General features: G+C 38.2%; 7 protein-coding genes across 10 annotated transcripts; 2 read left to right on the top strand and 5 right to left on the bottom strand.

Moving 5' to 3' along the window:
• Window positions 1-52: 52 nt before the first annotated feature.
• Window positions 53-2,077, top strand: LOC111797681. Its single transcript, XM_023680775.1, has 3 exons — window positions 53-1,111; window positions 1,488-1,606; window positions 1,730-2,077. The coding sequence occupies exons 1-3, from the start codon at window positions 869-871 to the stop codon at window positions 1,878-1,880; spliced, it is 513 nt and encodes a 170-aa protein (XP_023536543.1). The 5' UTR covers window positions 53-868; the 3' UTR covers window positions 1,881-2,077.
• A 46-nt stretch (window positions 2,078-2,123) lies between these two features.
• Window positions 2,124-6,116, bottom strand: LOC111797678 (UDP-galactose transporter 1-like). 2 transcript variants are annotated; one of them, XM_023680760.1, is made up of 6 exons: window positions 5,982-6,116; window positions 5,640-5,881; window positions 5,250-5,499; window positions 4,907-5,114; window positions 2,768-2,999; window positions 2,124-2,642 (listed from the first exon to the last, which is right to left on the bottom strand). In XM_023680760.1, the coding sequence occupies exons 2-6, from the start codon at window positions 5,748-5,750 to the stop codon at window positions 2,412-2,414; spliced, it is 1,032 nt and encodes a 343-aa protein (XP_023536528.1). In that variant the 5' UTR covers window positions 5,751-5,881; window positions 5,982-6,116; the 3' UTR covers window positions 2,124-2,411. The 2 variants fall into 2 exon arrangements, with proteins under 2 accessions (XP_023536528.1, XP_023536529.1); XM_023680761.1 differs by having other exon boundaries at window positions 5,640-6,116.
• A 1,219-nt stretch (window positions 6,117-7,335) lies between these two features.
• LOC111797682 lies at window positions 7,336-10,696 on the bottom strand. Its single transcript, XM_023680776.1, has 2 exons — window positions 10,317-10,696; window positions 7,336-7,578 (listed from the first exon to the last, which is right to left on the bottom strand). Exons 1-2 carry the CDS (start codon window positions 10,612-10,614, stop codon window positions 7,520-7,522), a joined length of 357 nt encoding a protein of 118 aa, XP_023536544.1. The 5' UTR covers window positions 10,615-10,696; the 3' UTR covers window positions 7,336-7,519.
• A 431-nt stretch (window positions 10,697-11,127) lies between these two features.
• On the bottom strand, window positions 11,128-14,533 carry LOC111797683 (acetyltransferase At1g77540-like). 2 transcript variants are annotated; one of them, XM_023680777.1, is made up of 3 exons: window positions 14,118-14,533; window positions 12,233-12,300; window positions 11,128-11,602 (listed from the first exon to the last, which is right to left on the bottom strand). In XM_023680777.1, exons 1-3 carry the CDS (start codon window positions 14,382-14,384, stop codon window positions 11,596-11,598), a joined length of 342 nt encoding a protein of 113 aa, XP_023536545.1. In that variant the 5' UTR covers window positions 14,385-14,533; the 3' UTR covers window positions 11,128-11,595. The 2 variants fall into 2 exon arrangements, with proteins under 2 accessions (XP_023536545.1, XP_023536547.1); XM_023680779.1 differs by lacking the exon at window positions 11,128-11,602 and having other exon boundaries at window positions 11,888-12,300; window positions 14,118-14,531.
• Window positions 14,534-15,169: 636 nt separating this feature from the next.
• On the bottom strand, window positions 15,170-16,972 carry LOC111797279 (V-type proton ATPase 16 kDa proteolipid subunit). The gene is made up of 2 exons (XM_023680239.1): window positions 16,665-16,972; window positions 15,170-15,519 (listed from the first exon to the last, which is right to left on the bottom strand). The coding sequence occupies exons 1-2, from the start codon at window positions 16,946-16,948 to the stop codon at window positions 15,387-15,389; spliced, it is 417 nt and encodes a 138-aa protein (XP_023536007.1). The 5' UTR covers window positions 16,949-16,972; the 3' UTR covers window positions 15,170-15,386.
• Window positions 16,973-17,270: 298 nt separating this feature from the next.
• On the bottom strand, window positions 17,271-17,592 carry LOC111797280 (V-type proton ATPase 16 kDa proteolipid subunit-like). Its single transcript, XM_023680240.1, has one exon. The coding sequence runs from the start codon at window positions 17,556-17,558 to the stop codon at window positions 17,271-17,273; it is 288 nt and encodes a 95-aa protein (XP_023536008.1). The 5' UTR covers window positions 17,559-17,592.
• Window positions 17,593-18,643: 1,051 nt separating this feature from the next.
• LOC111796461 (uncharacterized protein At4g08330, chloroplastic-like) lies at window positions 18,644-21,182 on the top strand. 2 transcript variants are annotated; one of them, XR_002815351.1, is made up of 3 exons: window positions 19,007-19,096; window positions 19,213-20,218; window positions 20,463-20,555. XR_002815351.1 is itself a non-coding variant. In XM_023679075.1 (2 exons), exons 1-2 carry the CDS (start codon window positions 18,987-18,989, stop codon window positions 20,854-20,856), a joined length of 504 nt encoding a protein of 167 aa, XP_023534843.1. In that variant the 5' UTR covers window positions 18,644-18,986; the 3' UTR covers window positions 20,857-21,182. The 2 variants fall into 2 exon arrangements, 1 of the variants encoding a protein (XP_023534843.1); XM_023679075.1 differs by lacking the exon at window positions 19,213-20,218 and having other exon boundaries at window positions 18,644-19,096; window positions 20,463-21,182.
• Window positions 21,183-21,571: the final 389 nt, after the last annotated feature.

Raw genomic sequence — 21,571 nt, 5'->3', positions numbered from 1 at the left:
GTATGGCTTCTTGTTGTAGCTAACTAAGTCAAAATCGATGTTATTTCATTGATTCTAGAAGTTAAAAGGACCTCTTACTTTCTTTCATAAATAAGTTAGGGGTGCGGGAAGGTGGAAAATGAAAGAAATTTGTAGTTTAATCAATGCATTTCATATCTGCCATGCATGTCAAGCTCGTCTTGAATCTGGACTGAAAATTTTGATGAACAAAAAATCCGCCCTTTGCATTAATGCCTGTCGGTTGCATTAAGAAAAAGTTCCAATAAAATTAGGCTTTTCAAAGAGGCCTAGTCGTGTCCTGACGGAACTCCCCAACCATTTCTTTCAATGAGAATTGGCCATTTTTTACCCTATTAGTTCATCTCTTTGAAAGACCTTTCCCTTCCCACCCCTAATAAAGCTTTCTTGGTAATGATAAGATTTTTGAAACGATTAGCAAAAGATGCAAGATGGTAACAGTAGAGAGAGTCTTCCCTGTCATCATCAAAATAGCCAGTTTGCGGGGTACGGTACCCTTCTTATTTGCATCGATGTTTCAGGTAATCTGTAAAAGCCACCCACCATCAGCTTCAGTGACTCCCGTGACTCAAAAAAAAAAAGTTCTAAATCATGGCTTTGTATTTATCACTCTGTCCCATCTCAACCCCATTCCATTCCAACTCTCCTTTTCTCTCTCTCTCTCTCCTACAAGTAAAAAACTAAAGATTCTATATAACCAACCAACTACCATCTTCCTAGTGAAAAGGGGTTCAATTTTTAAGGCAACCAAAGGTGAAAGAGAGGCTTGAAAGAGGTGGGGTTTGAGTTTTACCCTACAAGAAAAGTTGGCTGGTTGGCAGCAAAAGAAGCTTTAAACTGAGCGACGACAATGGAAGGGTTTGAGAAGTACGGTAATAAGAAGAGGGTGATGGTGGTGGTAGATCATACATCGCAGTCCAAGCATGCTATGATGTGGGCTCTAACCCATGTGGCCAATAATGGTGATTTCCTCACTCTTCTTCACGTTGTTTCTCACTCAAACAAGCTCCTCTCTGAAACGCCTTCTCATTCTTCTTCCTCGTCATTTCTTGCTAACTCTCTTGGCTACCTCTGCAAAGCTTCTAGACCTGAGGTATATAACTTCTGTTTTTCATCCATTTGTTAGCCTTTAATTTGCATTTTCATCTTTAGACTGAATATATGAAGTGGGAAGGTTATGGATGAACTATTATGTGGGAAATGGGTCATATTGGGTTATCTCTAATTTAACCCATTGGTGTCCCTCTAATGCATGTGTTAATAAATAAAATGAAGGGAAAAAGAAAGCATAGTGACTACTAGTAGCTAGCCCTTTCCTAGTGCTCCCCCATCATCCGGATGATTCGAGGGCCATTTGTAAATGACAAATGAAAGGGGAAATCGAGGTGGAACCATCTTTTTAAGTATTACATCAGTGCGGTGTTGGGTTCTGTGGGTGACTTTTTCTTATTTCTGGTGCAAAATTTCAGGTGGAAGTTGAAGCACTGGTGATACAAGGCCCGAAACTAGAGACAATTTTGAGCCAAGTGAAGAAGCTTGAGGCATCTGTTTTGGTGGTGCCCCAGAAAAAGCCTTCTCTGTTTGGATGGTGGGTACCAACCCTTTCATTATCTTATCTTGGCCCCTTTTTCATCCAAAAAAAAAACAAAAGCAGTAAAAAGTTTGAATGATCATGAATACTAACCTGGTCGACATGGTCATTTCCTTGCAGCTTCTGTGGGACCAGCAGCTCAGAGCAGCTTGTGGAACAGTGCATCAGCCATGCCGATTGCTTTACAATTGGAGTTAGAAAACAGAGCAATGGCATGGGTGGTTACCTTATCAACACCAGGTGGCAGAAGAACTTCTGGCTTCTTGCTTAGTTGTCTCTAATCTTATCTTAACCCTGTAACTAAATGCAGATGACCTTAGAACACTCCATCAAAGTTGGAATGATCCGAACTTCAGATCTTTCAGTCTAACAAAATTTAATAATTCATCCATTCAGATGAACTTGAAAACTGTGATGGTTGCCAAGCAATGGAGCAAGTTAAGCATCAGAAATCTGGGAATAGTTTTATGTTTTGGTTACAGAATTTGAATGGAAAGCAAGCTTAAGAACAAAATTGATTGGAACTCTAACAATAATTGCCTCTATAATCACAGATACGTGGGATAACTAGCAAAGGAAAAGGTAATATCAGTCTCTCATTGATATGCTAAAGCTACAAACAACGATATATGAGGCAGGGAGATAAAAAGATAGAATTATGAAGAGGAAAAAAAATTGAAGTTCGCCTAAAGCAGGTGGACAGAACAAACAAGCCCCAGTATTCTGCTCTTGTATTTTTTAGTACTCCTTTTCTCTATTACCCGTGTGCCAACTACCAAGACTTCAACCGCAACGGAACCAATTAGACCGTATCATCCAATTTATCATTTACAAGGGGGAGCAGCTCCATCCGACTCCGAGGGGTCCGAGGTGTTCTAGGGGTTCGAGGGGTTCCAGGGGGCTGCTGTGAGATAAGATGTCTTACATAGCCATAGAATGTACAACCCAGAAGTGTAATTGCACATCCAACTGCATTTAGCATTGAAATCGGGTTTCGAAATATCGACCATGAAACAAGAACAGCAACAGCTACCTGAGCAAAATGAAAATTCAAATGAACTCATCGTAGTATTAAGAAAGGAAATTTGTGTAGGGAGAATGCAATTATAGTGGTTTATAAGACTAATATCCATGGCAATTGTATCAGGTAGATCTTACCTTTAGGTTTCCAGCAACATTGAACGTCACAGCAGTGGTAGAATGAATCACATAAAATATGGAGAAGTTCAGACAGAAAGCCATCACCCCAGAGCTGAAAATGATGATGAGTGACGAGGAAATTGACTCGTGAGTGTGAAGCCAATCGAGAACACCGTTACCTTCAAGGAGCATTGCAGGTACTGCCAAGATCATGGTCGCGAACGGCGCCATGTAATACACTGTATTTATGCTGGTGTGTCCAAAAGAAAACCAACACCAAAGATCCAACATTATTAGCAAAACATATATGAAACAATAGAATAACAAAGAACGACACAGATGATTATTCGTTGGATGGTAGAGAATCAATGGAAAATGAAAACCAGTAGGGGTTCGGGGAAAAGAGGGTTTTATTGGAAAAGATTTAAAAGTTCAATCACTATCTATTAAATAAAGATCAACTACTGATAACTGAACCATGTCATATTATAATATATGTGGGAGGAAGAAGCCATTTCATTTAACCATCAATGCCAGTGATAATACATGTATGCATATCACGTACATAATTGAAGCCATTCAAATGTTCATGTTTATAAGGATTGTATCTATAAAATCAAGATTACAAACAAGAAGACTGAATAATATCAATCGTTCTAAATTAAATGCAACACCTAATGAAAAATACTTGTAAAAAACAGTAAATTTTTAATGATTCAACGTTCTATATTAAAAACATTGAAAGAAAATTCAACATTACATGGATTCCTACAATTATGTGATCTTAAAAGGCATCCATAATTGGTTCCGTTGTTATTCTCATAATTCATTACTTGTGACAGTGCGAGAATGCATACAACTAGAAAAGGATTGTAATAAATTGTATTGTAATTCGAGTGACCAATGAGTATCAAAATGTCAACAATTGGTGGAGGTGGACACTGACACAATACCTAAGCTAAGGTAGTCGTTCTTCCCATAATAAGAATCCAGCACCAAGAATATCATTCTTGAAGGTCACTCTTTTAGATTACTACAAAAAGAGAAGGATGCAAGAAACGGAACCGACAGCACGGTATTTTGATAACATTGACAGGAGTCAATAGAAAATCGAAAAGGTTGAATTGCTAAAGAGAGAATAATACAGACTGCAACAAAGAACAAATTACTAGTAATGGCAGAATTGATATTCAGAGATGGTAATGTTCTCTTGACAGATCCAAAAAGAACAAAAAACAGAGAGAAAAAGGCAGCTGGATGAAAGCAAATGGCGAGGACTAATGTAACCGCCCAAGCCCACCGCAGCAGATATTGTTCTCTTTGAGCTTTCTCTTTTTGGGCTTCTCCTCAAGGTTTTTGCTTTAAAACCTTGAGGGGAAGCCCTTGAACGGAAAACCCAAAGATGACAATATCTGCTGGCCAAAGCTTGGGTTGTTACAAATGGTATCAGAGCCAAACATTGGGCAGTGTGCCAACGAGGACGGGGGCGGATTGTGAGATCCCACATCGGTTGGCGAATTATAAGGGTGTGGAAGCCTCTCCCTAGCAGACGCGTTTAAATACCTTGAGAGAAAACCCGAAAGGAAAAGCCCAAAGAGGACAATATCTGCTAGCGGTAGGTTTGAGCTATAACAAATGGTATCAGAGCCAGACACCGGGTGGTGTGCCAGCATGGACGCTGGGCTTCCAAGTGGTTGGATTGTGAGATCCCACGACGGTTTGAGGGGGGAATGAAGCATCCATTATAAGAGTGTGGAAACCTCTCCCTAGTAGACGCGTTTTAAAATCGTGAAGCTGATGGCAATACGTTCGCTGGTCCCCAAGGGAGGACGGACAATATCTACTACCGGTGGGCTTGGATTTCTTATACTTGGGCTTGAACAGCTCTACCAATTCATTGTAGACTAGGGAATTAACTTTACCGGTGGGCTTTAATTTATACTTGACAGGGAATTAACTTTTCAGTATCTATGGTCCTACTAATTGCATGAACGATACTGAACACATATCAGATATCTGTTCCTTAAGGGTATTTCTTAATTGGGGTTTTCAAGCAACAGCTATCCATCTAAACCCAGAAAAAGAATGCAACACCCAGGAATTCAGGATGAAACTTGAAATCCAAAATGAATTAACCACGCATAAGGGCAGTAGTACCTGTCGAACTTGTATCCATGCAATAAGGACTCAGCAAGGATGGTCTTTGTTGAGGTAGCCAAACAACCAAATAAGGCAGCACAGAACCCAAACATGTTAAAGCTCATCTCAGTCACAGAAGTAAGAAGAATTCCTCCAACAATGGGTATCAAAGATGCCCATATTCTCCAGTCAAAGTACTTTCTCCATACTAGCCATTGTAAGACAACTGTTTACAACCAATTTAAGTCAAGAACAATGAATGTAACCACACAATTTTCAATTGAAATTGCAAAAATCAAAGAAACTTAGAACAATGACAAAGAACAGGTAATCACCAAACAATTTGAATTCAAAAGCGTACCGGTTGTTGCAGGAGTGAAGGACTTTATTGTCTGCATGAAAGAAACCGGAATATAACGCAAGCTCACATTCCCCAAAACTATGTTGATACAAAACACAAACGACATGGGGAATATCCTTCTCCACCGATCTTGAGGGTCAACAGAAATCAGCGGCTTAACTTTCAACACTTTAATCGCTATATACGCTCCAATGGCGGAGCAGATGAAGTGAATGCAAGACACTGTTAGAGGAAATTTAAAATCCAATTTCTGCAGAAAACAAACAGATCAAATTCACAACGACGCTAAACATCCAAGGAATAAAAACACGAACAAATTGAACTGGAAGCAACCGAATCGAGAAAGAACTAAACAAGAAATGGAAGAAAACAGCGGAAATTCAGCAATACCTGAAAGATCCACTTGTTCATGATAATGACGGTGACATTGAAACTCCACCATTGAAGAATCGCGAAGAGAGATCTAATGGTGCTCCAGTGGCACAACCAAGCCTCCTCCATCTCTCTCGCTTCAGACCTCAGATGACCGAATGACCGACCACAAAATCCCAATCACACCGAAATTCCGATTAAACGAAAAACCTCCACCTGAATTCGGAATTGGAAAACGCTCAATTGAGCGTAGTTGGGACCTGAGAAAATGGTTTAGCAGCTAGAAGTTAGAGTACATGAAACGGATGAATTTGAACCCGAAAAAAACGCAGAAGGCATGGCATCCGCCAAGGATCGTACTCGAAATTCTCTCACTAATTCATTGAAATCCTAAACACGCTTCAGTTTGTCACGTCTATGGCTTCAGCTTTCGTTTGTTCTAAGGGTCTCTGTGCTCATAAAAGAGAACGGCAAGCGCAAGGGCATGGCTCTATGGCTATGGCTATGGCTATGGCTAATAGCTTTTGGCTTATATTCTCTCCTCCTTTTTACACGCACCAAAAGGCTTGGGGATTGTGGGTCCCACCACTTTACACGTGTCCATTACTAAAGAAGGTCAAACCGTCAACGACACGTTAGACGAATCTCAGCCGTTGGTTCCTTGTTTTTGACGGATTACAGAATTTGACCCATGTTTTTTTTTTTTTTTTTTTATAAAATAAAAATATTATCTCTCATTTTGATTAATTTTATTTATTTTTCGTTTTAATTTAGAGTGATGTGTAGCAAAAAGAATATTGGAGTTTAAAAGCAATCTTATTTCAATAATTTTAAAATTAAATAAATCTAAAATTTACTTATAATAAAATAAATATTTTAAAAATAGTAGCAGATGATAATATATATATAGACAATAATTTAATAAAGAAGAACAAGAATAAAATAATAGAAGCGTTTTGGAAGTTTTTAGGAACCGTCAAATATATTAATATGATTTAATGAAACATTATTAGCAAATAAATGAACCGGAAAAACAAGGCTGTTACTTTTCTTTTCGGTAATCAATTTTATATGCATTTATTAATCTCAAATACATCCCGCGCAATAAATACGCTAGCACGATCTATAATGTATTAGGCGAAAACGCAACGCAATTCCGATGTGGGAATGCTAAAGAGCGCAATTTCATCACGGCTTCCCCACTTTTCAAACCTTTCCATTCATTCTTATTTATAGATATTGGTTAGATTTTGACCGTTGGATGGATGCATGTAATAAAAATAATTTTGACTTTAATTCAGGTTTGTTGATTTTTTAATCTTTTTTTTAAAATATAATTTTTATAATGCTTTTTCTTAAAAGGGACATTTTTCTGATACCGTTTTCATTACTTTGTAACACGTACACAACTCATTCATAGCAGCAATATCTATTTTTTACCAACAAAAAAAATTTACCACAAATTATCATAAAGAAAATGTAAATAAGTAAAATATCAAAGATAGAAGAAAATATAATATCTTCAATTTTACAAAAATAGATAAATAATCAATGTCTATATTAGTAATATTTTGATATTTTTTTGTTCAATATTTGGCAAAAAATTGTAACGTATATAAAGCAAAATAGTATTTCTAAACTATTTTTGTATTATATTTTTCATTTTTTTTGATAATATATTATAAAATAGATGTAAAAGATTGTATCTTAGAGCTTTTGACCACAGTACTAAATAGCTGTTTTATTCTCGAGGGGTTAATGGAAAATGGAAATGAAAATCTAAATCCTTATACTTCTCTGCACTACTTTCCTGGGGCTCAAGCATACAATATGGAGTTTTAATTTCCTGAACTTGGGAACAAAACTTCAGAAACTAGAGTCGGCTAACTAAACTAAGATTAAACCATGAGTTTGGAGCCTTGTGAATTTGCATCTCCCGTTGCAGCTTGTTCTGCTCCTGTATGAGTCCATAAGAATTGGATCAGTGTTGAAATCTATAGCTTATAGAACAGTGTTGAAAGATCCGACTATGATCTTGGACCGGTTTAGAATGGCTTTCTAAGTGTCGTTAAAAAGTCATTCCAAGTCGGTCTTCTTTTCGTTATCGAGCTTGACAAAGCTCTTTCAAGAGTATTTGGTTCATATGTTCAACACTTCAACTAAATAAGATGGATGGAATTTGACCTAAAATCTCAATTGAGACTTAAAACTGGTTATCATAGGTAATCGTTTTATGCATTACCTACATTGTTATGAATGGATTCAGCAAGAAAAAAGGTAAGAGTTTTGCATCAAACATGCATTTGAATGGTTTTTTTCATCCAGTCTATACTTGGGCTGACGATCCGTTTCTACTAAAAGCAGACATTTGAGTCACGTTAACATGATTACCAGTTCTGGAGTAAAGATCTTTATAACTCCACACAAGTTGTGAAATACAAACTACAGTCATCGTCCACATGGTATTATTATCACACCGTTGACGAAACTAAAACAAACTAAATCACGACTCGATGGTGGACTGGNTGTTATGAATGGATTCAACAAGAAAAAAGGTAAAAGTTTTGCATCAAACATGCATTTGAATGGTTTTTTTTCATCCAGTCTATATACTTGGGCTGACGATCCATTTCTACTAAAAGCAGACGTTTGAGTCATGTTAACATGATTACCAATTCTGGAGCAAAGATCATTATAACTCCACACAAGTTGTGAAATACGAACTACAGTCATCGTCCACATGGTATTATTATCACACCGTTGACGAAACTAAAACAAACTAAATCACGACTCGATGGTGGACTGGTTTCCTTGCTACCTAGAAACTTATCACTCTTAATTTGGAAAGGTAACCAACCCATAAAAACCGAGCGTTTCTGCTGGTTGGTGTGCCTTGAGCTAAACAGAATAAAGAGACTACAAAGAAGATGCCATGTCCATTGATGATTTTACAACCAAGTTGGTGAACATTTATATGGGAATCCAAAGGAAACACAAAGCCATTACTAGTTTTCTTCTCCTNGGTTTCCTTGCTACCTAGAAACTTATCACTCTTAATTTGGAAACGTAACCGACCCATAAAAACCGATCGTTTCTGCTGATTGGTGTGCCTTGAACTAAATAGAATAGATAGACTACAAGGAAGATGCCATGTCCATTGATGATTTTACAACCAAGTTGGTGCTCATTTATGTGGGAATCCAAAGGAAACACAAAGCCATTACTAGTTTTCTTCTCCTTGGGCAGAAAGGTTTGTGAAGCACTTTTCCTCTACATCAAAATTTTCGGTTTTTTGTTTCTCAACCAAGGATAGTCCAATGCAGCTTCGGTATGGAATCAATTCTAATGAAAAACAGTGATTCTAGGGAAGAATGCAGTCTAGGACTAAGAGTCAGGATCTGATATTAACAGAGTTATAATAATAGGGAGAGATATAGGGAAGAAGTCTGAAATTTAGAGAGGTTCAATGTTCTTTTTTATTTTCCTCTTCCATCTCCTTTTGTGACTATTCTACCTTCGCAATTAACTTCCCTCTTTAAATTCTGAGCAGGAGAAATTACTTCGTTTTCCATATAAGCTTTTAAAGCATCTCCTTCCTTTCTATAACAGCCCAAGCCCAAGCCCAAGCCCACCGCTAGCAAATATTGTCCTTTTCGGGATTCTCCTCAAGGTTTTTAAAATGCATCTGCTAGGGAGAGGTTTCCACACCCTTATAAAGAATGTTTCGTTCTCCTCCCCAACCGATGTGGGATCTCACAATCCACCTCCTTCGGGCCCAGCGTCCTACCTAACACTTGTTTCCTTCTCCAATCAATGTGGGACCCCCTAATCCACCCCCTTCAGGGCGTAGCATCCTTGCTGGCACACCACCTCATGTCCACCCTCTTCGGAGCTCAGCCTCTTCGCTGGCAAATCACTCGGTGTCTGGCTCTGATACCATTTGTAACAGCCCAAGCCTACTGCTAGCCGATATTGTCCTCTTGGAGCTTCCACTTTCGAGCTTTCCCTCAAAGTTTTAAAAAAGGTCTCCTAGGGAGAGGTTTCCACACTCTTATAAAGAATGGTTCGTTCTCCTCTCCCACCGATGTGGGATCTCACAAAATCACAGTTGAATTACCATGTTTTCTGGGTAAAGTTTTATGCATCTTATACTATCCACAAATTCTTACAAACAAGTATATAGTGGCTTTAGGCTTGACCGGATTTTGGTTCATTCTTTTATCTTAAATTTGGTCATCAATTACAGCATCCAATAATAGAACATTCAATTCTCAAACACTTATTTGCCTATAATGGTGATGACAACCATTCTCTTTAGATCCATAATCTTTTGGTTTTGGCTGGTAGTTCTTAGACAATTAGAATCAATGACAACCAAGAACGCGTTAATCCATTATGACAACATTGAACTTCAGAATTCGACAATGAGAAAAATCAGGCCAACAATGATAGATGAAGTGGTAATGGAAGCCAATAATTTTCCAAGGGAGTTTCAAGTGCTTGGAATGTCCCGACGACGAACTCAATTTCTAACACGAGTCCTATATGGATAAAGCCTTGTACCATTTCCTTAAAAAACTAGCAAAAATTTCAAAATCCTACTAAACACACACACTTCCAACAGCAGAATATAAAAAAAAACAAAGAATAGATCAGAGAACAAGAGAGCGAAGAAAGAAGGAAGGCGTATATTACCGGACGGGGATACCGGAGCTTCGCCATAGATAGCTTTGATCCTGGCGAGAGGTACCAAAGCGGAATCTGTTGAGGCATCAGAGTATAGCTGTTGCTTCCAATCCCACATGGTTTTCTTCAGCGATTTATTGGAATTGAGAAGCGAATCTTTCTCAGCCTCCAGAGCTTCGATTTCCCGCTGCTGCTTGATTGATCTTGCGCTCAATGCGCCAAAGGAAATGACCAAACAGACGTTGATTAGGGTGTTGTTGTTGGTGGCGCTGGTTACAGTGCGAAGAAATTTGGTGGCCAAGTCCATTCTGCAGGGAAGATCGGGGAACCCTGAGGTTTTTCAGCCGCGTCGCCGTCGTCTTCCTCTTTTGGGGGAAGAAAGATCTTCGTGGGCTTTCCCGGCCCATAGTTGAAATGAATTGGGTCGTAAAGTGGGCTTACGGCCCACTACATTCCATTGGAAGAGCATCTTAAGTAAATGACAGTTTAGTCCTCCGATAGATCTAACTATTAATGAAATTTCTTCAAATAATAGGGACGAGGTTGTAATTTAATCTAGAAATTTTTTAATTTTATATATGTTAATGGAGGGAATTAAACTTAATTAAATACATTATTTGCCAAAAGAATTGAACCCGATCCCTATACTCAAATTTATAGATTTAAATAATTATCGTAATTTTAATTTAAATTTTATATTGAAACTATTAATTTNAAAAAAAAAAAAAAAAAAAAAAAAAAAAAAAAAAAAAAAAAAAAAAAAAAGTATATTTTCATGTGTATTTAACAAAAATATGAAACATAAACCTATTACAAAATGGATCGGAAAAAGCTTGAGGTTGGGTTCGTTTTTTGGAACCTGGTCCAGTTCGGGTTAGGTTCGAGTTCGAAATTCAAATTACTGGGTCAACCCAACCCAACCCGACCCAAAAACCTTAAATAAAATAGACCCAAGTCCACATCGCCAAAGCCCATGAATCATCGTTTACATCTGCCCCTGTCCCAGGCGAGTCTACACTCACTAACTCTCCCTGCTCTTTGACCGTGAGCCCGAGACTTTGTCTTGTAGTCTCACGCAACGTTCGTCTTTGACTTCGTTTCGCCTCTACGTTTCTCCCAACGTTGACGTCACTCGCCTCTTTATTTCTCCGTTGGACTCTCTTCTCATTTCCCATTTCTCCGCTTGATCTCGTCTCTATGTTTCTCCTCGGACGTCGTTCCCAATTATCTCTCCGCTCGGCGCTCCGTTCCACTTACGTCGGACTTCTCCACTCGACACTCCGTTGTTTCACAACCTGAACCCAACCCAAAAATAAAGAGTTGGGTTGTGAAAATTTTCGGGTTGAGTTGAGTTACCAATCCAACCAACCCACACTTTTGAGTTGGTACAAAAAAAATCCCTAAACTCAACCCAACTCAATCCAAACCATGTATACCCCTAATCACACCCCTCCCAGCGAACATTCTAGTTTTTACTACCACACAGCGAGCATTTGCAATCAGTGCATTCTCAAAATATCTCCATTTTTTTAGGTCGACACAATATTTAGGAAAGTTCCGACCCCTCGATCAAAGGCATATATACCTTAACGAATTTAGCTATGCTCGTGTTAGTGTCATATACACTCCACGAACCAAGGCATTTATTCAAGTTTTACAATATACAGCATAACATACTCAAACCATTCAATTTGGGCACATACAGATCCATTTGCATTTGATATATGCAGAGAGAACACATTTATGTTGTTGTAAACTTATTTGATAGATCAAGCAGATCAGTTCGTCCTAAATGTAGTAATATAAGCAGTAGGTCGACTTTCTCGAAGAACACGCACGCGCACGCGCACGTGCACAAGGAGCATCTGTGACTTATCTAATGATGAACACGGACAAATTTATAAACATAATACGAGGTTGCTTACAGGTTCGATGTCTTGTCTTCAGAGTATAAAAGATGGTTCCAAGTTGGATTCCTCGGGAGAAAGGTGTCCTGAAAGCCACAAAAATGATTCATTGGAAACGTCAACTTAATGGCTATGAACAACAAATCACTATACCCTGTACCCATAGAAGCTCATAAAAGTTTTATAAGAGTGTGAAAACCTCTTCTTAACAGACATTTTTAAAATTATGAGATTGACAGCGATATGTAACGAGCTAAAGTGGACAATATTTGTTATTAGTGGGCTTGAGCAGTTACAAAGATATCAAACCAGACACCGGACGGTGTGCTAGCGAGGAAGCTAAGTTCCCTTGTGAGATCTCACATCGGTTAGAGAGAGAAACAACGTATTCCTTATAAGGATGTGAAAACCTTTTCCTAGCGCATTTTAAAACCGTGAGACGCATTTTCCGCTCCCCCATCTTGCGTAAGTTATGGGAAGTCAAAATCTCTCTCTTTTTGACGATGAAAACCATCAACTTCATGTAGAATTCCTCCTCGACAACCATTTCCCTGGGCGGTGTATCTTTTTGCAAGGAGCACCATCAAAGGTTGTATAACGTTCTATGGTTTTGTTGTGCCATTTTCCACGTCAATTCGAGGGAAGTATTTCTAGGCTGTTGGAAGGTTGTAACGACCTAAGTCCACTGTTAGTAGATATTATCTGTTTTGGCCTATTATGTATCGTTGTCAATCTCACGATTTTAAAACGCATCTATTAAAGAGAGGTTTCCACACCCTTATAAGGAATGGTTCGTTTCTCTCTCCAACCCGACGTGGGATCTAACAATAAAAATGTTGGGTACCACGACTCTCACAATGGTATAATATTGTCCACTTTGAGCATGAGCCATCATGGTTTTGTTTTTTATTTCTCCAAAAGGTCTCCTCTCCAACCGATGTGGGATCTCACAATCCACCCCCTTGAGGACCCAGAGTCCTTGCTGGCACAACGTCCAGTATCAGGCTCTGATACCATTTGTAACGACCCAAGTCCACCGCTAGTAGATATTGTCCACTTTGGGCCATTATGTATCGCCATCAACCTCGCGGTTTTAAAACACGTTTACTATGGAGAGGTTTCCACACCCTTATAAGAAATGATTCGTTTCCCTCTCCAACCAACATGGGATCTCACAATCCACCTCCCTTAGGAACCCAGCATCATTGCTGGCATACACCGTCCGGTGTCTGGCTCTAATACCATTTGTAACGACCCAAGTCCACCGCTAGTAGATATTGTCCGCTTTGGCCCATTATGTATCGCCATCAAGCTCACGGTTTTAAAACATGTATACTATGGAGAGATTTCCACACCCTTATAAGAAAGGATTCGTTTTCCTCTCCAACCAATGTGGGATCTCACAATCCGCCTTCCTTAGGAGCCCAACGTCCTGGATGGCACACACCGCCTGGTGTCTGGTGCTCTGATTCCATTTGTAACAGCCCAAACCCACCCCTAGCGGATATTGTCTTTTTTGGGCTTTCTCTTCTAGACTTCCCCTCAAGATTTCAAAACGCGTCGGCTAGAGAGCGAGGTTTCCACCCCTTAAACGAAATGATCCGTTCCCCTCTCCAAACGACGTGAATGACAGATTACTTTCTGTTCCAAGGAAAAAAATCTAAACCTATTGGAAATCCATAGCCATATACAAACGCACAAGCAAACAGAGGTATTAAATTTCAAGATGAGTACCAAAAGAAGCACACAAGAACGCAGCAATGATACCCAAATGAGCAAAACAAACCAAAACCACACAAACCCAGTAAGGAAATTAAGACTAAAACAAGTTATTCAGAACTAAATGAAACTAAGGGGATCAAAATTAGAAGAAACCCTAGAAGTTGGAGAGAAGAGAACTCACGGAAATGTAAGAACAAGAGGGAACGACGGCCAAGGAATGAGCGGCGGCGTGATTGAAGGCGGCGGCGCAGAGATGAGAAGCCAATCCCAAACCCCTTTTGGAAGAAGGAACGAAAGTGTGAATCATATCAATGACTTTACCTTGGTTTTTGATGACGTACTGAAGATATGCCTTCTTGTCCTCTGTTTCGAACCTCCGTTGGGCTTCATTCCAGATTATCTTTGGAGGGTTGGTTCCAGATCCTGCTATAGGGTTTGGAGTCGCCATGGCTGTCCCTTTGAAATCCTTGGCTGCTCAACCTCGGAGATAGCTACGTTGTTTGGAATTCGAGGTTTTCTATTTTGGAATTGGAACCTTGGACTATGCCTTAACTAGATGTCTAGCTGCTTGCCTGTCTGGTCGGATTTTTTCGTTTCCGCTTAGCTACCAATATATTTAACAAATATCCATCAAATTTTGAATCTTAAAATTATAAAAAAGAAATTAAAAAAATTATTACCATCCACCACCAAACTATCTATTGACACTTTATAGATTAGAGGTGTTAAGCTTGTCACAGGGGACTCACTTCCTATTAAGCCTATTCGTTCTTTGGCTTCGATACATGAAGAGAGTTTTAAAAAACGGGGTACAAGAAGAGAGTTTTAGAAAACGGGGCAGAGATATTTCGAAAGAGGGTTTTGAAAGCAAGATTTGAGAAGGGTTTTGAAAGCAAGATTTGAGAAATTGAAATTGGTGTTAAATGAGAATGTAAGCAAAAGGCAACAACAATGGCTTACTACATATAACTATCGGGTAGGGAGAAGTTGACAAGCAGAGACACCAGAATATCGAACCATGAACGATGGTTAGTAAGAGTATTTTTGAAACGTAATATTACGATAAATATATTTTAGAATTTTTAAAAAAAGTTTAAAAGTGTTTTTTGAAGTTATCATAAAAAATATATATATATATATATATATATATATATATATATATATACTATTTTTAAGAACATAGTAAGGAAGGTATTTTATTTGAAGAATATTTGGGTAATTTTCAAAGGAATCTGCATCCAAAGGTAATGTCCACACCGACTAAATTTAGAAAGAATATCACACAAAACAACCAGAAGAGCATGGAGGTTTGTCATAAAACCTGCTCATTACCATAACTCAATACAATACAATAGGTTCAGTTTGACATCAACAGAAGTAACACAGTACCAAAATCTCCTTAAAACATTTGAATCACAAATTCAAAGACGGTGGATCGACTTTACGTACTTTAATCTGCACGGGATTGGCCTGCTCGAGAGGAAAGAATGATACCAACAATGAGACCGTAGAGGGCGAGAGCTTCGGCGAAGATGAGGATGAGAATCATTCCAACAAAGAGCTTAGGTTGTTGTGCATTGGCCCTGAGTCCCAAGAACATGTTAGGGAAGAGTAAGAATATCATTTGAGAATGACTTAGCTACGTAGTGAGGGAGAAAAGAATTCGAAAAATGATCTGTAAACCATGTCGAGTATTGTCGTTATCTAATGCTGTATGACAAAAAGTACAGATGCATGAAAGCAAAAGGAAAACCAGTAGAAAGAAATGGTCGAGCGAAAGGACGGGAATATATTTCGGGTCTAGAACAGTATAAGCTAGCATCAATACCTAGTCATAAAATAAAGAGAACTCAAATGAATTGTAGTTCTAACTCTCCAAGAACGAGAAAGAAGACTCATTAATCTTGAGAATGATAGAGCAGATGGTAAAGTATCCTCTCTGTTAGACAACTCATGCGATGATTAAGAGCAAACATTGAACATTGAAAGAAATGGCTTAATTACGCATCCAATATCGACACCTATTGTAACAGCCCAAGCCCACCGCTACCAGATATTGTCCTTTTTAGGCTTTCCCTTTCAAGCTTCCCCTCAAGGTTTTTAAAACCCAGGGAGAGGTCTCCACATTCTTATAAAGAATGTTTCATTTCTCTCTAAAACTGATGTGGGATCTCACAATCCACCTCCTTTCGGTGATGGCACACCGCTAGCAGATATTGTCCTCTTTGGGTTTTCCATTTCGGGCTTCCCCTCAAGATTTTTAACACGCATCTGCTAGGAGATGTCCTCTTTGGGCTTTCCCTTTCGAGCTTCCCCTCACGGTTTTTAAAACGTGTCTGCTAGATAAAAGTTTCCACACTCTTATAAAGAATGTTTCTCCCCTCTCTAATCGATGTGGGGTCTCACAATCTACCCCCTTCGGAGCCCAGCGTCCTCGCTGGCACTCGTTCCTCTATCTAATCAATATGGGAGCACACACCTATTCACAAGGAGGTTCATGATACTATTCTCGAAATCTAACATGTTGATAGAATTCTATGCCAAAACACAAGATATTCCAACACTAGAGGCAATTATTATCCACTTTGAACTACATTTGTGACTCTACAAAATTGAAGCATTTATCAGAAACGTAGCCATTCAGGGTAATTATACTATTATCATATCAAACCACAAGACAAAAAACATCAAAACCTAACAGCCAAAAGGTATAGAGTATAAACATTACCGAACACCAGCATCACCAACAATCCCAATTGCCATTCCAGCAGAGAGACCAGCAAGTCCACAAGCAAGTCCAGAAGACAGATGAGCATAACCATCAAACAAATAGTACGATTTCGCTTTCGGGTTTATTCCGGTACTAATAATAACAGCAATGATCAATCCATAAATACCCAACACTCCAGCCATAACAACAGGAACTATAGATTTCATGACAAGCTCTGGCCTCATAACTCCCATGGAGGCCACTCCAACTCCACTCTTTGCAGTCCCATAAGCAGCACCCATGCCTGTAAAAGAGAAATTATTGAGCACCCGTTTCATCATACTACCGCTTCAACTGGATGATTGCGTGCTCCAGATAGGAAAAAATAGGTAAAAAATGCTATGATGCGTTACTTCNTAACATGTTGATAGAATTCTATGCCAAAACACAAGATATTCCAACACTAGAGGCAATTATTATCCACTTTGAACTACATTTGTGACTCTACAAAATTGAAGCATTTATCAGAAACGTAGCCATTCAGGGTAATTATACTATTATCATATCAAACCACAAGACAAAAAACATCAAAACCTAACAGCCAAAAGGTATAGAGTATAAACATTACCGAACACCAGCATCACCAACAATCCCAATTGCCATTCCAGCAGAGAGACCAGCAAGTCCACAAGCAAGTCCAGAAGACAGATGAGCATAACCATCAAACAAATAGTACGATTTCGCTTTCGGGTTTATTCCGGTACTAATAATAACAGCAATGATCAATCCATAAATACCCAACACTCCAGCCATAACAACAGGAACTATAGATTTCATGACAAGCTCTGGCCTCATAACTCCCATGGAGGCCACTCCAACTCCACTCTTTGCAGTCCCATAAGCAGCACCCATGCCTGTAAAAGAGAAATTATAGAGCACCTGTTTCATCATACTGCCGCTTCAACTGGATGATTGCGTGCTCCAGATAGGAACAAATAGGTCAAAAATGCTATGATGCGTTACTTTACTAGGAAAGAAAACACCATAAACCTTCATATGTTGTACTGGAATACAAAATAATACAAAAGACAATCATCTAAATTGTATCTGAGTTTCAGGAGCCAATTTGATCATCAGAGTTACTTCTCCGAGGAATTAAAACNTTTTATTCGAATTTTATGAATTATTTTTTTTAAAGACGAAAATCTATTAATTTTTAAATGAATATTTTCAAAATTAACTGTCGGNGCCACTTACATCACCCAAACAAAAGATCTCCAAATTGACCAATTACAAAAGATTCATCCCCGTCAACCAAGCCACAGAGTTCATTATCCCGATTGAATTCTCAGATTCAATCAGCAGCCAAATTAGAATTCAAACCAAAAAACATAAAAAGAAATAGAACCAANAAAGTCCAGAGTGCTAACCACTACACCATAGAACCCTTTTTGGCGTAATTCCTACAAACAATTATATTTAATAATAATATAATATTTTTTTTATTTAAATTGGTTTTTGTACTTAATTTTGAGAAATTACGGTTTTTCTTTACAATTATTTCTAATATTATATACATTTTTTTTCTAATTTTGTTTATTGCGAAAATTAAGATTATTTAAGGTTCCTCGTACTCGAGAATATTTTATATTTGAATTTATGAAATTTTAGTTATTATTAGGATAATTAATATTTTTTAAAATAATCTAAAAAAATTAAACACTGTAAAAATTCAATTCGTTGCGAACGTTATTCGGTTTATTTGAGTAGTTTCGGGTTGGTTGAAAATTCTATTCCAACCCACCTTAACCTAACTCGGGAAGGCTCGGTTAAATATTTTTGCTAATTATATTTATTAAAGGAAAAATATTTCTATCAACTCATTATTTATTTATTTATTATAAAAAAAGTGTATAATTTAAGGTATTTAGCCAAATAGAAATGTCACAATCAAATTAAATCTTATTTTTCCGTTAAAATGCGGTTTTGGGTGTTGAGAAATTATTGAGAAAATACAGATAGACAAGAAAAAACAATCTGTTTCCTTTTCCCCGTCGATTTCTTCAAATTTTCGTCTTCAAGCTGCGCTTTTGATCATCGTTCTTCCTCCGATTCTCTCTTTCACCGCAATTTGTCTCGTAGAAACTTCAATTTTTGTTCTTAGGTCACAGCTTTTGTTGTTGGTTTCTATGCTCGCTCAGATTATGTCGGAACTTGATCGCTACTGCCAAGATTTAATCATTTTTTTGTAGCAACTGTGATTCGCCATTTACGGCTTCGATATCTCTGTCAACCGTTGCAGGCAGCATCGAAGTCGGCGTCGTATTCTGAAGCAGAAGAATGAGACAGTCGCCGGTCTTCGAAGACGATCACGTCGAAGGAACTCACGTTCGGGCCTTTTCGTCGCCTTCGCTCTGCCCTTCTTCTTCTCGCAGAGATGTTTATTACAGGTTCAATCTAATCTCTGGCTTATATCTTACTGTGCAGTCAATTTATTGCTCTACTTTATGCTGTAGGAGCCTCTGAATTTCTTTTTGTTTTCTTTTTTCTCATGTTCTGATCGAAGAATTGGGTTGATTTGCCTGATTAAGGGATGGTTTGGCGATTATTTCTTGGTTTGTAGCGTTAATTGAATCGATTTCGAACTGATTAGTATTCCTAAAATCGTGATTGCCTTTTGAGAACGATCTGATCCGGCTTTTGGTGAAAGATTGTTTGGGTTGGGTTACATTGGACAGTAGTCGAGGGGAATTCAGCAGATTTTAGGGCAAATACATAAACAAGATTTTTCTACGCTTACAATGGAATTGGAGAATTGTCAAGAACTGTAATAGAGCAGAACTGTAGGGCACCGACTGGTCTGACCTATTAAGAATTTATTTAAACCAACTGTTGGGGAACACATAATGAACTCTGCCATGTGACATCTTTGCTGTATATATGGCATTCCCTTCTTTTTCATATTTGAAATTCTTCCCTCTGCTTTCTGTGGTAGCCCTGTAGTTTTTCCACATTTCATGAAGAAAAAGAGAAGAACAACTACCCAAAAGTTCTTATACGAAAGAGCTTAACTGATAGGACCCTTTTGTAGATAGACGTTGGACCGGTGAGTAGGGTCTAAGACCGTCTCGACGATGTCGAACATAAAATCTACTGTCAGCTGATCTTTCTAGTGGAGAGGATTTTTTTTCCTCAGACAATTAAACATAAATGCAGCAGTAGCAAACATATATTTGATCCCAGACTCTTGAGGGATGTGAGATGTTCTTGGAAGATGAGAAAGAGAAGAGTCGTATACTTTCATGGAGGAAAATGCTAATTTAACTCTCCTATAACTCCTTGAAAAGGCCTGAGATTGATCCAGACAACAAATCAAGAGGTCATGAACTTGCCTCATATTATGACACCTTGTAGAAACCTCTTAGTTAAATTGACCCCTTAGAACATAAAGATCGAGAAAAGGCTTGGAACCGATAACTCCTTTGCAGCTGTTGAGTTCAGAGCATTATGGCTACCCATGGAATTGGAAACCTTGACATGTGACGATGGGGATTCGAGTAGCTTTGTGTTGGGTGAGAATCGAAAACGCTTTATTATTTTCTAATTTTGTTTGAAATGGTAGGTAATGACAATTATACATCTGTGAGTCATTGTCAAATATATATATACATATATATATATATACCCAAGATCAGTTTTGTTAAGCACGAGTATTAATAGGGCCAACAATGATATGCCTCAGAGTTGGGAATCCTCCAATTCCTTAGTTTCTTAGTTTCTGGTGAACTTGTAATGACAATGGTTTATTTCATACAGCTGTGGTGCTTGTGGATATGAACTGAACTTGAGCTCTTCTAACCGCAATATATCGACCATTGGCTCTAAATATGGAAAATCAATAAAGCGAGGGATCATATCGTTTCTAAACATCGACGAGAGCAGATTTACACAGGTTGATCAACTTCAATGTGTGCCTCATTTCTCGAAGCACTCTTGGGGTCTGTTTCAACGTAGAATCAAACTACTGTGTCGAAAATGTGGAAACCATATTGGAAATGCATACACTAGCCATACTTCCTCCTCCCCACTTGTTTCAGATGGATCAGATTCATCTTTGCCTAATGAAGTCTCTAGGTGCATGAAATATGAAGTGAAAATTCGTGCGTTACAACCCTCGTCCTCCCACGAAACCAGTCTCCCAGTTATTTAAACAAGGACAAGGACAAGGACAAAGATTTATGAATTGGTCAAGAGTTACTAGCAGAAACAAATGCAGGATTCTCGATATGTGCTGTTTTACTTGTGAATAGAAGAATCGGGTCTGAAATGGAAGAAGCCAAGCGTGAAGGAAAAGGATTCACAGTTTATATTGTTCCTGCAAACTGAAGTATGATTTATAAGAATGAATTGTCTCAAAGCTACTGTTGTGTTTCTGGCTTGTTTTTTCATTATTTTTGTTTTGCAACAATGCATTTTCATCTGTATTTATTTACAGTATAGAAGTAAATAAGTATCTTAATTTAGTTATAAGATTCATTCCAATGCCTCTTTATGACATAAAGTTGATTATTACGAGTGTTATGACGAATTTGATTGGGAAGTTTGGCAAAAAGAAGGAGATTCATTAGCTCGTTATTTAGTCAAACTTGGTGAGATGACGGAATCCATAAAAATTATTCAACAAGCTTTGGAAGGAATTCTAGGGGGACCTTATGAAAATTTAGAAATACGATTTTTTGATCGAGGATAGTCTCCGGAATGGAATGACTTTGATTATCACAACTACAGGTAGCGACTACTAACTACGGTAACATGGGGATAGCCTAGTTTAAAAGGCTAGTTCCCACTAATCCACCCAGGATCGAGATAATGAATTAAGTATAGTTGATCATGACAGTATAGTAATTCTATTCTCTAGATTTTTC

Source organism: Cucurbita pepo, chromosome LG06 (genome assembly GCF_002806865.2).
Source record: "Cucurbita pepo subsp. pepo cultivar mu-cu-16 chromosome LG06, ASM280686v2, whole genome shotgun sequence".
NCBI lineage: Eukaryota > Viridiplantae > Streptophyta > Magnoliopsida > Cucurbitales > Cucurbitaceae > Cucurbita > Cucurbita pepo.
The sequence above is the reverse complement of the archived record's forward strand: the minus strand, read 5'-3'. Positions and strand labels throughout refer to the sequence as shown.